This window comes from Ammospiza nelsoni, chromosome 4 (genome assembly GCF_027579445.1).
Source record: "Ammospiza nelsoni isolate bAmmNel1 chromosome 4, bAmmNel1.pri, whole genome shotgun sequence".
NCBI classification, from domain to species: Eukaryota; Metazoa; Chordata; class Aves; order Passeriformes; family Passerellidae; genus Ammospiza; species Ammospiza nelsoni.
In genome coordinates, this window is record NC_080636.1 from 48497789 (window position 1) to 48515034 (window position 17246).

The following is a 17246-nucleotide window of genomic DNA, read 5'->3' on the forward strand; positions in this document are numbered from 1 at the left end:
TCACAGTTTTGTTATTGGATATGATTAATATGATAGGCTGGAAATAAGTGAAAAGAATAGTGAAAGATGTTCTTTTCTTGACAGAGCAGCTAAAAGTACCTTCTCCTATAAAAGGAGGTCTATTTATTGTTTCTGCTGTTTGTGAAAAAGTTGACTGATACAGTAATTAAAGTTAAGTAATAACCAAGTGTATTGACAGCCTGAGAAAGTTACAGCTTAAATACTAAACTACTGATGGAAAGCACATATAAAAGTCAAACAAACACACTCAGTGTAGTGCATTACCCAGATACTGGAAGGAGATAAGGCACATTTTAAACTCTCTCCCTCAGTTTAACGAGGCAGAGCTCATGGGATGATGATCAGTCCCTGAACTCTTTCAGCCTCTGGTTTTTTGCTGAGCTCAGAGCTCTGAACAAAATTTGTCCCTCTTGTCTAAGGGAACAGAATGCAGCTCCATACAGTTACATAAGCCTTCATAACCGTGACAAATCTTCATTGTTGCACTGGAGTGAGCACTGATTTTTAACAAAACTACCTTTGAAAAATTATTGCTGCAAGCTGGGACTACCAGTTCCTATTTTTAATTTATTGTCAGCTTCTACTGTCTGTCTTGCCCTCCTTCTATACGTGCAGATAATTTATAAAGTGTCCAGTAATTTTCAGCATTGCTCATGAAATATAAGAGGAGATGTTTGGCATCTATTAAAGCTGCTTCTGAGACTGGATAACTTTCCAAAACCAGAGATAAGTCAGTGTAATGCTTTCCAGGATTCCCAAAATAGTAAGAACATTTTCTCAAGATAAAGCTGTATTTGTTCTATGACTAGAGTAGAAAAACTAACATAAATAGATGACTGAAGCAGCATTTCCTAATATGAGACTGAGTTTTGTGATGTGCTGAGTGCACTCAGAGCCAGAGAGCGAGGCAAGCAGGAGCTGAAAGGCACACATCGTGTCACAAGTGAAACATTCAGCATCTAACAAAATATGCAAGCTACCCAAAAGTAATAATCCTTTTTTATTGAAACTGACAGAATCAGCACCTGTAGAGTCTCTGCAAAACCCGTTAGCAAATTCAAACAAGCATCACAACAAGATCCACACCATTTCCCTGGAAGCAGGATGGATTTAAACAAAGTGCTCCTGTCATCCGTGCCCACAAAACTCCAACATCTTTCTCTCGTGCTCCTACCTTGGCGATTTGCAAAGGCTGCTTGTGCTCCTTGCCCCCTTGCAGCCTGAAGCCCCACGGCGCCCCTCCGCTCATAGCAATGCAGAGATAATCCCCTGTGCCCATTTTCTCGGTGCAGTTGGGCAGCATTCACAGGCGGGAGAACATGAAAAACTTGGCTTGCAGATGTTCAGCGAGCTGCAGATCCGTGTGCCGGGCAGAGCTGGAGATCCAGAGCACCACACTGTTGCTGCTGCTGTGTACTGCACGAGCAAATGCAGGCATTGAGGGGAAGGGAAGAGCTCCCTCGCCCCGAGGGCACAGCCCACTCTGGCGTCACATTCCGATGCTCAGCCCACCTTCAAAGTAAAGAAAGTGAACTTGGAGCTGAAGGGAATGCAGGCAGAGACTCTGCCGTGAGGCAGAGAAGGCTGGCTTTGTGAACATGATTATCCTGCCAGCTAAATCAAAACAACAGCAAAAAAGAAGTGTACGTTTCCCTGTGGCAATTTACTTTAGTAAATGGTGCCAGATGTTTTAAACTCTAATTTACCCATGTCTTGCATTTTTACTCCAAGCAGAATCTCAAGTGAAACACCATGTACATCCTCTGAATAACTGATTCACTTAGACTGAACTGGCTTTAGGATTTTCATCTCTACTCTGCATGTACTTTGTGCAGCACTGCAGGAGAAAAGCTATGTGATTTCCCTGTCATAGAATTGCTTCTTTTTCTAGTTCTCTCTGGCCTCAGTATAGTTTAACATGTACTGCAGTTTAGCAATGACCTGAATTACTGTTGGACCCTAATAATACCTGTTCTTATGCAGCCTGCTGCCTTTCCTACCAGAGAGGGGAAGGGGATTAGTAAAATGAAGTATCAGATCCCTCTACAGATGCTATCATGGATGGTTTGCAATATGTTGTTAAAGGGGAACCTTACTATGAGCACCAAAAAAAAAAAAAAAAGAAATTCAGTGGGATGGTTTAAGAGGTGACTGTTCTTCAGTGCTGGATGAATATTCCTCTAGCTGGGTGTTAAAAACTGACAGCTTTATCTCATATCACCTCAGCCCAAAGTCAGGTAGCCTGGTTTAAATCACATTGCATTTTGAACTATGCTGGTTCTAAAGGAGAGTTCAGCAGGTGAGCACTCTTTATGTCTGGACAAGTTTCTGAAAGAAACACCTTTTGCTTTGAACCCAGGGTACTGGGACACAGATTCTCACAGTATAAATTCACTCAAGTCCCTCTCTGAAGTGTTTCCACTTGGTTGGTTCTAAGCTGTCAGATATGTTGGGGTTACAGGAAACCCTCATCATTTAAATTACATGACTTTGCATCTAAGCAGCAGGTAAGCACTGAGGGCTTAAATCTATCCAGTGCATGTCAATTAAGTGACCCCTTGAATGATGCTTCAAAGGCAAAATATCAAGGTAGAGACAGGATCTTGTGTCAAACTAAAATATTCTGCCTGGAAAAATAGACTTTTAGAAGCCTGAACACTTCATTAGTCTTCTAAGACACCAAGGTACACAAAGGCTGGGTGGGGAGAAGATCTCTGATCAAACAGAGGAAAATGTCACTCTCTCAACAACAGGATTTAGTAGGAGGAAGAGTGCTTGCTTTATTGACTACAAGTCAACAGCTCTGGAGAAGCAAAGGTTGCCATATAATGAAATACTTTAGGAAAACACCATCAGAGAAGCCATACTAGGAAAGGAGATGGCCTTTAAAGGGACTTTGCTAGACAACCTTTGAGTGCAGACACCTCACTTGAAATAGTTGAAGGTAGCTAACTGCTTATTATCTTCTGCAGTGTTGATGTGTTGTGGTAGCAGACAGATTTTTAGTCTTTCTCTAGGCACAATCTTGCTTTAGACAAAATTCTCTCCTTTTAACCTAATGATGCAAGTATTTAAAGATTTTATGGCAATAAATCTCTTCAGTAAATAGCTGCAACAAATGCTCTATGACACTCTGTTAAATACAAAAATTAGAAATCTGTTTGAGCAGAATTTATCACATAATTATTAGTCCTTCAAATGTTACAAGTTTTTGACAAAATGCTTAATTACTGTTAGGGTGTTTTGAGCTTGTATTAGTCTCTCATCATTTTGGTAAAAAGGAGAATAATCAAATCTGATCTCTGCTTCTGAACTTCTTCATATACTTATTGGAGAAACCAAATTAAAGAGAATCACCCCTGCCTTTGGATGCTCACACGTGATGGTAATTTGTACTAGATACAGACGTCTCTGTCACTTTTGACCACATAACTGTACTGTGTATATTATTAGAACAGAACAACCTTGATTAGCGATTACTCAGCTGAAAAAATGACCAGTCAGAACACCAGGATCTGTGTGATTTTGTTGTATGATAAAACTTTGGGGATACTATAACCTGGTCCATTTAAGGTGATACAGGACTCTTCGCTTGAACTGACAAGAGCTGTGATCCTGATAGGAGACAAAAAAAATAGGAGAAATAACTTTTGTCTTGTCAGCATGTTGAGGGAGTTTTCTAACAACAATTTCAATCAAATTGCTGCTTTCCTCTAAGGGCTAATTTCTTGTTTGCTCTGCAGGAAACCATTTGAAGTCTGTAACTATTCCTATGATGGGGACACCCAAAGCTTCCTATGTCTTAATCTCTCAAAGAACATTCCCTAGGCCTTAACAATTCCCAGTTCTTTATATGAATTTCTTAAATGCTTTTACTGAAGCATGTTTTGCTTTTTAATATAACTCATATCCTTTTTTACACTCCTGCATCCTTTGGGATTTCTGAATGCTGGTCAGAAACTGGACATCAAGATTAAAGTGGAGTCCATAATGGAGTTTATGACTTTTGGTCTCTGTAATTTGTAGATCTTAAATAAATTGCATAAATTCTGAGATTATTTTCAAAACACACTGGAAAATTTCAAGCTAATGCTAACTACAGCCATTTAACCACTCCCACCATCTCCATTGTTTCACGAAAACCTAAAGATCCAGTTTTAGGTAACAAGTGATAAAACTTTGGTGTCACAAATAATCCTATAAACTGGGAAAATGACAAGTGGCAGAACTCACTCAAAATCTATCTGTGTCCAAATACAGGGAAAGCTTTGGCTTCAATCTAATCTTGTATGATGAGATCTGTATTGCAACATTTCCAGGTCAAACTTCCTCTTGCTCATCTCCCTTCAAGAACTGCCAGTCAAGAAACCCAGCACAATAGCCTGGATGAACTGTGATAAGGTAGGAATAGCCACACTTGTAGAATAGCCAAAGTGAGGCCATCTATCCTGAAATATTGTCTCTAATAGATGGAAAATGAAACATGGAAAACGGTGCATGTCTTTCCCCAGGGAGCCTCCACTCAAAGATTTCCTCAGCTTGATGTGGCAGCTCTGTACTTTGTAAGAGGAATTTCTCTTCCATGAATTCTGCAGTTGTTTGCTCTTGAGCCCACATAACTTTTAGTATCTTTAGTTGAGTGTGGGAAGTTATCCCTAACTAAATAGTGACATAAAGAATCACCTTCTCTGCCTTGAATCTGGATTCTGTAGGTTCATTTGATGTCCCCTGGTTCATGGATCAAGGCAAACTGTGACCAAGCAATCCCTAGGCACTTATTTTACAGACCTTTTGCACATCTACCTTTTTTTCAAAGAGAGAATAGAATAATCATTCTTTACTATCTCCACCTTTCATTTTCCTCATTTTCCTTCTCTACTTCCTCTTTAGTTCTAAGTCCTTTTTGAAATGAGGGTCTGCAACACCACATGTGCTTCAGGGAGCAGACAAAGTTGGGATTTGTGCAATAACACAATGATATCTATTTTGCTCTCTAGTTGCTAACCCCAACACTCCTAATTTGCTTTTTCAGACACTGTAGAGTTAATGTGTTCCTGGAATTACCTTTCAAAATCTTCAAGTCTTGTCTGTTGCTGCTTAGTTCAAAGCACATAGTTTTATATGTGAATTAATGTTTTTTTCCCCAATGTGTATCACCTTATACTTCTAAGCCATGTTATGGTATGGCTGCTTAGTTTTCTTAAAAGCCTTTGGTGAAGGAATTTGTTGAAAGCCTTTTGTAAATCCAAGATCAATCAGATCACCCTTATCCACGTGTTTTTTGATCCCCTCAAAGAGCTGCCTTATGTTTGTGAGGCAGGAGTTCCTTTTATGAAAACTGTTTGAACTCTTCCCAGATAAGTCATATTTATCCAGATGTCCACTGTTCCATATTACAGCTTCCACCTCTTTGTTTTGGATAGATATCAGGCTGACAGACTTCTTGTTTTCTGAGTCTCTCTTGGAACACTTTAGTTAAAAAATGGCACTCTCTAATCTCAGTAATGGTCAGCTATTTCAGCTTTGAATTCCTCTAAAGCTCTGTGTGGTCTTGGTGACCACTTCTAAGGTTGTTTTGCTTCATCTGCTGCCACTTGTCCATATATTTTCTCCTTGTGCTGTCATAATTTATGATACTGAACAGTTTTACTAAAAGTGGATTAATCTAAAATCCAATAATCAAGTATTTCTGCAGCTGAGTTCAGAATACATTGTTCAAATGTGAGAAGAAATAAGATATATTATTGTCTTTTCATCTAGCAATAAAAGCAAAGCTTTCATTTCACCTACAGTAGTATCCTAGGTCTGTGGATTCTTTAAAAATGCAAACATTTCCACCCATTCCTTAGTAATGAGGAAGAGACAGAGGGAAAGGGGATATCATGATCTCTAATTTATGGGCAGCATTTTACTGTAAGTACCCAGATGGTCTGGCTTCCTCCTTTTTCTGCATTTCATTTTCCTTTCATATCTGATTTTTTTCCACATTAAAATCAACATAAGCTAGTTCTCCAATAATACTTATTTTCACAGCTTTTTAGATTTAACTGTATCATCTGTAAACAATTTAACAAAATACCCAATTTATTGTGGAATGTGATTTTAGCCAAATGGGAGAATCAGCAGGGGAAAAAAAAAAAAAGCTGATGCTTATTTGCTTGGTGGGCTCTTGGTGGGTTTTGTTTGTTTTTTTTTTTTTTGTTAGTTTGGTTTGGTTTGGATTTGGGGGGCTTTTTCTGTTTGTTTTTGTTTTGTGTTGTTAATTATGTGGAGAAAATCCCTCACTTGTAAATATATAGCTGGTTTAATGGAAAAATTATAAAATCACAGCCATGCCACTAAATAAATCATGGCACATAGTCTCTTCCAAATGAAGGGAAGACAACCTCTTCCAATATATCCCTTCAAGTTTTTTTGTTTTTATGTGACTTTTGCAAACTGGGCAGTGTCAGACACCTCAGCACATGTTGTTTTCCCAAATCATTGCCTAATAGCATACCTTGTTTCATAGTCCTACAATTCAGTAGTTACATAAGGCAAAAGCAAATTTTGAAGGCAGATCTAAACATCATTTTCCACAAATGTTACAGAAGTAGAAAAATAAACTTCTGCTTAATTGCTACCCTTAAGTTTTTTTCTCCTGACTTAAGAAGCAACAAGGAACAGAGACACATGGAAAAGATTTAATTTTCAAAAGAGGTATAAAATGACAATGTGAATTAAATATATTGATGGAAGGTTCAAATGCGTGGCTCCAGCTAACATCCATTAAAGCTGATTCTCTTCATCTTTTCCCAACAAAACTCTCTTGTCCTACAAGACAAATTAATAATATCCAGATGTTTTAATTGCATGAGGAGCCTTGCAGCGCACTGCCAGATGGATTTGCTCACTGGAAGTACAGACATTGAGTGGCAAAGGTACCAAAACCAATAATACCAAGTTCTTAGTGAAAACAAATCAAATACAGAGGTCATAGATAATTCTTAGCTACCTATAAGGCTAGACAGGAAAACTCTGCTCACACTCATATTAGGCATAAGTAGTTCCTCGCCAGTAAAGGTAAAAAGTTTTAATTTTAATCCCTAATGTGGATTATAAGGCAAGGCACTGTACGATGAGTTGGAATTTTAGAACTAGCCCTGCTTTCTTGATTTTTTCCCCAGCTTCAAGACTGGCAAATAAAGCACAGTGGAAGAAGCACAGAAAAGTACAGGAGGGTATTTCTCATCATTCCGGTAACGGGGTGTCATCCTAGATTAGGAGTTTTGGATCTGTTGTGAGAGGGAAAATCCAAATAAATTGGCAAAAGAAGCCACTTTCCTCCAAAACACAGAAACAATGTTGTTAGCATTGAGCATTGCTGAATTATACAAGAGAAAATGGAAACTTGTGTAGAGAATGTAATTACAGTCCAATTAAGGAGCAGCTCTCAAATCATGTACACAGGGCCTCTGCAGCCAGAGACCTGCACCATTAAATATAAGACATAAGAATGTATAAAAAATGTATAGATAACTCAAAGAGACAAGAATTGGGGGAAGAGACCTCTCATGTTTCTTCGTGTTTGTCCTACCTGTTCCTACCACAGCCAGTCTCGGATAATCAGGAAATACTTTCCTAAACTAGCTAAAGAGAAGTTAACTTTTTTTTTTCCCCTGAACTTCTTGGAGAAAATTCTTTTGAGGTTTTCCTTTATGAAATGACAAGGATTTCAGATTGTGTCCAAAAATTAATTCACAAAATAGCTACAAGACTTTGTTGTGAGAGAAAGTAAAACACATTCACTGCAAGGTTTATGAACATGGGAGAAAAATTGTGATGCTGGAATTACTGTTTCTTATTAATCTAGAAGTAATGTTTTGGGCTAGAATTCATGTTTCCAGGTGCCATTCCACTGCTGGTTTTACTTATCCCTGTGTTTTAGCAAGTAAGAACTAATTTACTCTGGGGACTTGGAAAGACTCTTAGGTGTGTATTTCCTTTTCATTTTGATTCCCAGAAGATGGGATGACTACATTTTTGGCTTCAGTAGTTGGAAAAATTCTGATAAAAGCCTCTAAAGTAAAAAGAAAGCTATTTACATGTCATTTTTGTTCTGGTTTTGGCAGGGAGATGCTGCATCACATTCTTCCTAACAGAGCCTATGAGAATCAAAATTGATCTTCTCTGCCAAAGCTTGGAAGAGCCTTGAATGGAACACGCATGTAAGTAATGCAAGCAGGTGTTTCACTTTGCTCACCTCGCCCTAATGCTTCATCCTGCTCTTTGAATTGTCATTTAAAGGGGGCAGTTAAGTAACACAGCACCTTTTAACCATCTGTTCATCTGAAACTGTTGGATTTTATGGTCTCCCCTCTTCCTATTGAAAAAACATTTCATGCAAGTATGTTGGGCTACAGAAGTCCACCATGCCAAATTCTCCTGTGATGTACAACAGTGAAATTAATCAAGAGTAATCACATCATATTCAGTTAGAAAATATATTTTCATCATAGCTGAGATATGAATTAGGCCCAAATAATCTACTAAATTTTGAAATACGGTGTAGTGGGGAATTTAGGATTGAATACAAATATTTAAAATTAGTCTGATGAATACTCTCCTGCATCAGATTCCATTTTTTAAATTTTGTTTCCTGTTAGCAAGTGTAGAGGCAATTCACTCCCCTTGACTGGTTGCTTTGAAAGAGCTCAATTACATGCATGGCTGCAGTCCAGCAAAAAAATCAACTATTTTTGCATTGCAGTTTAAAGCAGGTATTGTTTCTTACTTGGAAGTCTCCTAAGAATGAATTTTTCCATAGTGAAAACAAGAACAGGAGAAGCAGAGAAAAACTGAGCTATAATGCAGTACAGGTCTCAGGGAGTTTGGGTTCTGTTACTTCACTGGAAAATTCTCATTTTTTGGTCTTGGCCTGGAAAATGGGAGAAATAGCTGCTAGAAACCTTGAGAAATGTGATAACTTCTGAAATTCTCTGCTTGGAGTTTGGTAGTTTGATAGTTTGAGTCCTCCTGGAGTATCCTTTCCTTCCCTCTTTCCTCTGTACTACAAACTAAGCTGTAGGGTTTGTGAAGCAGTTTCTAACACTCACAGCTGCAGGGAAGTGTTTTGCTCAGTGTCTGTCCCAGTGGGTCTGATGTTGGTGGTTCCAACTACAGCATCTGTCAAAAGGACAGGGCATAAAAAGTCACCTTGGCATCAAGTCCTGCCTGCAAAAGGCAGCCAGCATTGCTCACTCTGCCTCTGAATGGTTCTGGTCAGGCTTTACCAGAGAAGCAGAGGTGACACAACCAGGACCTCCTGCATGAAATGTTGCCTTCCATCCAAATGACTGCAATAGATTAAAAAGCAATCCAGCTATCTTCATTCCTGGCAATAGGAACAAGAATTCCAACTCTTTGATAACTAATTCCTTTCCAAGTGGAGCAGATTCTATTGGAAAAATCTTCCCTCCAAGAACACCTTGATGTTTAACCCCTGCTGATCCTGCAGCCTTGCCTGTTGTGCTGCATCTTCTTGCCAGGAACCAGTTTCCAAACTTCTCGGCTCCTTCTGCCTCTGGTTCAGGCCTCTGCTTTGGTGCTCATGTACTCTGTAGTTGGCCTTGACATGGATCTGTCTGTTTTCCAGACAACTGCCCATGTCTGCGAATGCTGAACAAGGGGTTTATGTGCCTCCACAAGGCAAAGCTACCACACGTGCTGTGACACCAAGCGTGGCGTGGAATTTTGCTCCTGCCCTTAATTTTAACTCCAGCTGCATGTCCTATCCCTCTGTTGCTTCTATGGTGTAAAAATAACATGATGGATTTTTTAAAAGAATAATTCTGATGTTTATTTTTGTTGATCATGGGAAAGGCATCAATTGCTTTATACTAAAGGTATCCATATAGCATGAACCCAGTATTTTTGGGTTTTCTTACAGATTACTTTGTGATCAAGACTAATATTTAACATTAATGGTGGAATAAAGCAGAAGCACAGTTAAAGTAAGAACACACATAGATGTATTTGCATCTTAAGTAACTCAATTAAATCACCAGTTTGTTATGAATAACTCACTCAGCTACTCTTTTTTTATTGCTAGTAAGTTTGAGTACTGCTGTATAGCAAGACTCCACTACTACATCAGAAATTTTAAACACAAGCAGGAAACAAAATGAAACCCAATGTAAATAAAGCTGCTTCAGATGCTTTTGAGTGTAAAAGTGAAATATATCAATGTTTAAGAAATTCCATACATTCAGCAGGTAAACACAGAAAGGCTGGTTTAACTTTCTGCTGTTCTTTCAGACTGGTGGCCTAATGTTTATTCACAGTTCTTTATAAGGGATACATTATTAATCAGATTGTACTAAGACCTCATCTTTGGTTTTATGTTAGAGTTCATTAAGTAGCAGTTACAGCAGGATAATCAAGTCTTGGGTTTTTTTTTGTTAATCACAGGTAGTGCAGTCTTCCACTCTCATGCATCTTAGACAGTAGTGAATGAATTTTAAAAATAATTGAAATTCCCCAACTGAAACATCACAGCAGTTTTCTCAGAACACCACATCTATCTCCTGTAAATATTCCGGATCAAGTTGCCAGAATGTTGATTTCATTAGAAAACCAAAATAGCAACAGTCAGTGAGAGTAAGCAGAGGAGTCTCACAGCTTGCAGGTATTGGGAAATCCAGAGGCTTGTACTAGCCAGAGAGTATTTGTTGGGAGAAAACAGCCAGTCATTTTTCTAAAGCACATTTGCTTTTGTAATGTGTGGCTTGCATAGAACTTACCACATGTGGACCATAAAGCATTCTATAAAAATTTCTGTTTAACTGAGTTTCAGGGAAAGAAAGTGGTTTTAGCTAAAAGGGATCTACTTAACAGGAGATCAGGACCTGGGCTTTAAGGCAAGTACCCTGTTCTCAAGACCCAGAGTATCTCCTGAGTAAATAACAGCATTAAGTACTCTTTGACTTGCATGTAGTTTTTCATGCCTAAATAGAATTTTTTGCTTTGCAGAAGTGCCAGCAAACTCTACCAACAGTCTCTGAGGTAGGCAGTGAATGCCCCCTGTGCTGGCTGGGTTTTGTCCTCTGGGGGAGTTACGGAGCATGGAGACAACAGGGGCAGTCATTGTGGATTTCCCAGTTGCCAGTGATGTTGAAAAGAGTTGGGGCAGGGAAGAAATGAAGCACTCCCAGTCCTCCCATCCTCTGCAGGATATAACAAAATCCAGCCATTTCTAGGGTAAAACAGTGCAACTGCTCTAAAGCTTACCAGCAACCAACAAAACATCCCAGTTCACAGCAGGGAATAAAATGTATTAATCAGTCTAAAGAATTTGCAGGTGAATTCAGACAAACAGAATACAAGTTCATGAATTGGAATTGGATTCACACCACTTCTCATCCAAAAATACTTTGGAAACTTTAATGAGCACAAGGTGCCAGGATGTCTTTATGCTGGAAGCAGCCTGAGGGGTAGCACAGCTTTACCATCACTGTGGAGTGGGAGGTCAGCACTCAGCAGAAGGGAAAAGGGAGATTCACTGGCATGATCCATGTGCTCAGCAATCCCTAATGGCCTCCCAGTGACCTCCTCAACTGGCCAGGACCCACCGTGGTTCTGGGTGCTCTGATCCACAGCCTGAGTTACCTTGGTAAACAAAAGCCCAACACACCAGTCAGGAGTTATTCTTCCTTTACTGTGGCCTGAGCTGAAATTTGTGATAGTGGACAGTCCCTGTAGGAAGTATCTATTAACATGGGGTACATAAAATATACAGCAATAAATGCATGGCCAGAACTTTAACATTTCTGTATTGTTTGTGCTGAATAACAACACCTACAGACATCAGTCTGGTATTCTGAAAACCCCTGGATGTTTTCATTCCCTGTAGGGCAGTGTTTAAAGGGTGCACTCCAATAATGTTTTCTAATTGACTTTGAGACTGTTGAATCAAAATATCAGTATTCACTTCTGCTGTACCCTCTTTCAGGTTTCTCCTGTGCTTAGCTTTTTATGTTAGAAATGTAGCTGAGTCACAGCACTGATGTGTTTCTTCTGGTAGTAGTGTTCTGATTTCTGAAATATTACATCTTTTCTTTTTCTTCATATAGCATTTTCTAATCTGACACATGATTTTTTGAGAGGAACAGAATTCATTCAAAGTTTCACTTTTTTTTTATACCAAAGTCCTTGCCTTCATTTTAATCAAATAATATTTTTAAATATAATTTCCATTTTTCTTGTAAAGCACTTTACACTGAGCAGTAAGCTGTTTTTCATAGACCTTAAATATACAGTAGGCAAAGCATTAAAGAAGATTTTAGTGAATATAAGAAGATAAGAAAACAAAGTATTTTTTAATGTAAATAGCTCTTGGGACTCTTCTGATGTGCAAAAGCAAACCTGTAGCTTGCCTGAAGGACATACAAATGAAATAAAAGAAGAAAATCAGTTTCAACAAAAAGAAGCACCTTTTAAAAGGTATAATCGTTGGAGTTTTATGAATTATTCCTTGTGATGAAATAGTCTTTACTTTAAAGAACATACCAAATATTGCCCACATCTTCCCCTAGGGAAGGGTTTGTTCTGATTCTTCCTTGCACCTTGTAGTGATGCTGTATTTTAAGGACATGCACTAACTGAACAGGTTAGGATAGGATTTAGGTTTCCTGGAATCACACACACATTGTCTTAATGGGCTGTGCTATGAGATAGAGACAGAAGATCTGCATGGTTTGCTCAACTGGGGCTTTTTATAGACCTCAGTAATTTCTGGGAACAGTCCAATCTCAAATTATTTGAAAAATAATAATAACAACTAAAACCCAAATTTTATAATGTTCTCTGGAAGATTTGAGGTAGCCTTCTATACAGCCTGTGTACTACTCCAAGTTAGGTCTGAAATGTATGAAATCACATTCGTTTTCAGCAGCATTGCATAGGTACCACTACGGATAAATTTTCCAACCTAATTGATTCTGTTAAGAAAGCTAATTTAACCTACAAGTTCATCATCGCTGACAATGATTGAGACCAAACCAGTCTGACTCTCAGATTTTATGGCAGAGTTCAATTAAAATTATTTAATACAATTACTTACAATAGTTTAGCAATCCTGCATTCTCATTTCATTCACATTCTCATGTGAAATTATATTCCAGACCTAAAACACACTTTAGTCTTTAATGATGTTTCCACGTTTCTGAAATTGAAAACCTTAAAATACTTTAAATGTTATAGGTGAAAACAGAAGATAAATCCTACTTGTAGTTCCAAACATGCAGACTGTGACATGCTGCATGCCTTTTGTCTCAGTGTGCCAGACTGAAGGAGAACAGGAGCATCCTTGCAAAAAAGAGGCTTCTGGATCCATTTCCAGAGTGGGCCTGAATTAAGGGAGGAACTTCCAATGCCATGGCTTCTCCATGGTATCTTTTGCTGATCTCATGTTTCAGTTTCACTGGAGCTGATTTCTGGGAGGAGAAATCTGATAGTGAGGATTCAGTGGCCAAGAAAGTGCAGGGTTCCTCAGTGCTGAGTTATCCACAGCTGCTCACTGTTAATAGCTCAGAGAGAGACACAGCAGGACTGCTGGGACAGTGGCTGCCTGTCTCCCTGGCAAAATAGGGAATGTCCAAACTTAAACCTGTATTTTCCTCAGTGGCATGGTATTTCAGAAGAGTTTTTAAAGCATAAAGCATAACTTTAATGTGTCTGTTACAACCAGGAAAAGAGATAAGGGTGAGGGCTGGAACTACAGCACAGCAATGATGAAAGGCATTGGTTTGCATCCTGCTTATGAAAGAGCCACTGATACCCTGCAGTATCAAAACCACAAAACCACATCCAGTTTAACCGATGCTTGTCACCTCTGGGATGACATTTTCCATTCTGATTAGACAGTTGAGAGAGATTTGGAAGCTTTTAGACTTCCCTTGACATATCAAATGTATTGGTTCTGATAACACATCGAAAACCAGCTTATATTATTTAGTGGTGAATCCAGCTCTGGTTAGCAAGAATGAGACAGATCAAGCCCTGTTCTTGCCTGCTTTGTGTTGCTTGTTGAGGTTTCTAGTTAGTCTTTCATGTAAAGGATGCCATTGTGTATCTTCATTATGATATCTGCTTCAAAGTTCCGGGATTTTTTTCAGAAATGAAATGCTTTGGACAGTTTGTTTTGAGCTCACAGCCATTACTGAGGTATAGCTCTAGGTAAACTGTTTAGTACTTTCAGAAGACTTAGTAAGGTTGTAGGACGAGGATAGGAAAGCCTCTGGAGCCTGAATTCCAGATACACGTGAGATATCAGCTGTTGTGGTGTGATTCTTGGGGCTGTCCTGTGCAGGGCCAGGAGCTGGATTTTGATGATCCTTGTGGGTCCCTTCTAATTCAGGATATTCTGTGATTCTTTGAGTGATTGTTTTTTTTTTCATCTGCCAGTCTGCTTTTATTTTACCTTAACACAATTATGTTTATTTGTGATCAGGAAGAAAAGTGGCTTTACAAATACATCTTCCTCATGTTACTTCCAATCTCTCTCATGTTACTCCCATGTTTCTACTTTGTTAATTAGAAAAACATTACCTATTCTGTAACCAAGGCAGCATTTTTAAATGCACTTGGACAGTAATTAAAACCAGAGTATGCAAACAGGTAAAGTACCTGCATCATATTTCACTGGAGATATTCAGGTGGCATAATTTTACATGCAGATATGCAAGATATGTATGTGTAAAATGTAGTTGTAAATATACATATATACATCTTCGACCAGGCAGCTGGCCACAGGATGAAAGGATACAGTCTTAAGCTGCTCTAGGGGGCTTTAAGTTTGCCATGAGGAAGAATTTCTGCCAGGATGGATAATCAGCCATTGGAATGGGCTGCCCGGGGAGGCGGTGCAGTCCCCGTCCCTGGAGGCGTTTCAGGAAAGCCCGGACGTGGCACCGAGGGACATGGTTTAGTTGACGTGGTGCCGTTCGGTCATAGGTCGGACTCGACGACCTCAGAGGTCTTTTCCAACCCGATTCCGTTTTTTAAGCACATAATGAAGAAAAACAAGTATCCCTTTAGTAACTGGGCTCCGTGTTTGGAGCGGGATGGATACCCCGGGCCGAAGGAAGCTCCGTGCCAGGCTGACCGCCCCGGGACGCCTTTCGTCCCCGCCGGGAGGGCACGGCCCGGCCGCGGGCGCGGCCTCGCTGCCCGCACTGCGCAGGCGCGGCCCGCGCCGGGCGGCCTCAGACGTGGCACTCGGGCGCGTGAGGCGGCGGGCGCGCGGCCGCAGGTAACGGTCCCAACCGGCCCCGGCGGCTGAGGGCACAGCGCGGGGACAGCGCGGGCGGCGGCGGGGCGGGCACGGGGCTGCGGCCGCCCTCAGCAGCGCCGGGCCCGGGGGCTGCGCCCGGCCGCCAGCGGCGGAGCCCGGCCCGGCACAGGTACCGACTGCCGCGGGGCGGGCGGTGGCTCCGAGCGCGGGGCCGGACCTGTTTCGAGCTTACGGCGGCTGAAAGCTCCTAGGCGATGGGGATAGAAAAGTTACACGAGTGCAAAGATGTAGTAAAGCTCGGCAGGCTTGGCAGGGAACGGAAAAAATTAGATTTTGCTTTCCTAGCTTGGTTGGCGATGTGGTACCGGAGAAGAGCCCAGAAGTAGGTGTGTGGCTGTGCTGCATGCGGTGTGTGCGTGCAGCGATGCTCGCCCTGCCTGTGTGAGCCCCTGCAGATGGAGGCGCGCCCCGGGAGGGCACCGCACCGACCCTGCCTGGGACGGGCACCGCACCGCTGCCCCAGGACGTGCTGGGGAGCGCAGTGTCTCCGAACAAATACAAAGTTGATACTTCTCCTTCAGGGAGCTAAGGACTCGAGTTTTGTTTCTGTTGTCCTACTTCTGCTTGCGCGTAGTTAACTTTTACATCTTCCCAGAGAGAGCAGAGCGTTGCATAGGTGCAGCGATCCTCTGAAAAAGGTGACAGTCTATTCGGTAATAGAGGCCAGTTAAATTCTGCAGCTGTTCCTCAATGCTGGTGTTGTTCCCCAGGTTATGGGTTATAAGGTAAACTAGTGTTGAAACAGGGAGGGAAAAGTTTTCATGACCTTCTGTATGAGCTCTTCATGGTGTGGCGGTGTATTCACACCCCCACGGTTAATTTCTGAAATCCTCACAGTCCTTCAGGCAACCTTAAAACACTCATTTGTGATAGTTGGTATATATACCTATCCTGAGAGGAGAATAAGTATCCTTGGTGCTAAATAGAGTCTGGAACTGTGTTGAAGAACTTGTATTATTTCATCTGTGCTTAGAGCTTCTGTCTCACTTCAGCACAACCTCTCTGTGTTTATACTGTCTGTGGGAAGTTTGACGTGGCAAGATTTTTTTTTTTTCTTGTGTGTGTGTGAGTAAGCTGTGGAGGAAGTAATTTCCTCTGAATGTTCTTGCATCTTAAGGTGCAGCTGCCTCTAAGTGAAAGTCTCTTCCTTTACATAGATATAAAGTATGTATATGTCTGTGCTGGTGTGTAGGTAATTTAATGCTAATTTAGTGTTTTTTGGAGCAACTAAAACTCTCATTGCCATGTCTTTTCTGATGGAGGTGGGGGAGGGAAGAAGTTGCAGCTGGCTTCAGCAAGCCTCTGATTAAACATTTTTCTTTCTTCTCCCTGTGTTTACCTTGTTAGCCCATAAATAGGAGAAAACTCTATAGGATTAACTCCTGGGAGCAGTTAACCACTGCAACTGAGAAGTCTTGTGCTGCAGTGGGGAGTGTGGAGAGGGCCAGGCCCTGTAACCAGCTCAGAGGGATTTCTTGTCTGATGTGGATGATCAGTAAAACTGTTGAGGTTTTTTCTTCAGAAATAATCTGTTTAATTTGGGAAGCCTAGAAATGGGCTTTCTGGTAGGGGTAACTTTTCTCTACTGACATGTGCCAGTGCAGCATAAATTCATCTGTGTGTTCTTGGAGCTGTAATTTCAAGGTGCCTTTGTGTGTGCTTCTGAAACCCAGTTCAAACCCAATTCATGTTTAATTTTCATCCAATTTCCATGTTTAAAGATGACTCCATGGCTCGAGTTTAAGAATGTCAAGTACAGGTGGCTGGGAAAGCTGTTTCAAAGGAACACTCAACACCTGAAATGCTAATTTATGTTGTGTTTTTCTTTGGGATGACTGGCTTTTGTGCTTGGGACACTACAGGAGTAGTAAATGCTTGTTCAGGTTGTATCCTC

The 17246-nt window shown here is 40.6% G+C and overlaps 2 protein-coding genes and 1 long non-coding RNA gene across 4 annotated transcripts in view; 2 read left to right on the forward strand and 1 right to left on the reverse strand.

Moving 5' to 3' along the window:
• Positions 1–1398, reverse strand: part of SYNPO2 (synaptopodin 2) — a 76846-nt gene extending 75448 nt beyond the window's left edge. Inside the window, exon 1 of the mRNA XM_059470309.1 lies at positions 1196–1398. Within this exon, the coding sequence (XP_059326292.1) occupies positions 1196–1324 (129 nt within the window). The 5' untranslated portion in view covers positions 1325–1398. The remainder of the gene's footprint in view (positions 1–1195) is intronic.
• The window catches only part of LOC132072202 (uncharacterized), a 28312-nt gene extending 25812 nt beyond the window's left edge, over positions 1–2500 (forward strand). For both annotated transcript variants that reach the window (XR_009418297.1, XR_009418298.1), the window contains one exon: positions 1038–2500. This is a non-coding gene — a long non-coding RNA (uncharacterized LOC132072202). The remainder of the gene's footprint in view (positions 1–1037) is intronic.
• A 12742-nt stretch (positions 2501–15242) lies between these two features.
• SEC24D (SEC24 homolog D, COPII coat complex component) overlaps positions 15243–17246 on the forward strand; it is a 43446-nt gene continuing 41442 nt past the window's right edge. The window contains exon 1 of the mRNA XM_059470464.1: positions 15243–15310. The gene's annotated coding sequence lies outside the window, so the exon portion shown is untranslated. The remainder of the gene's footprint in view (positions 15311–17246) is intronic.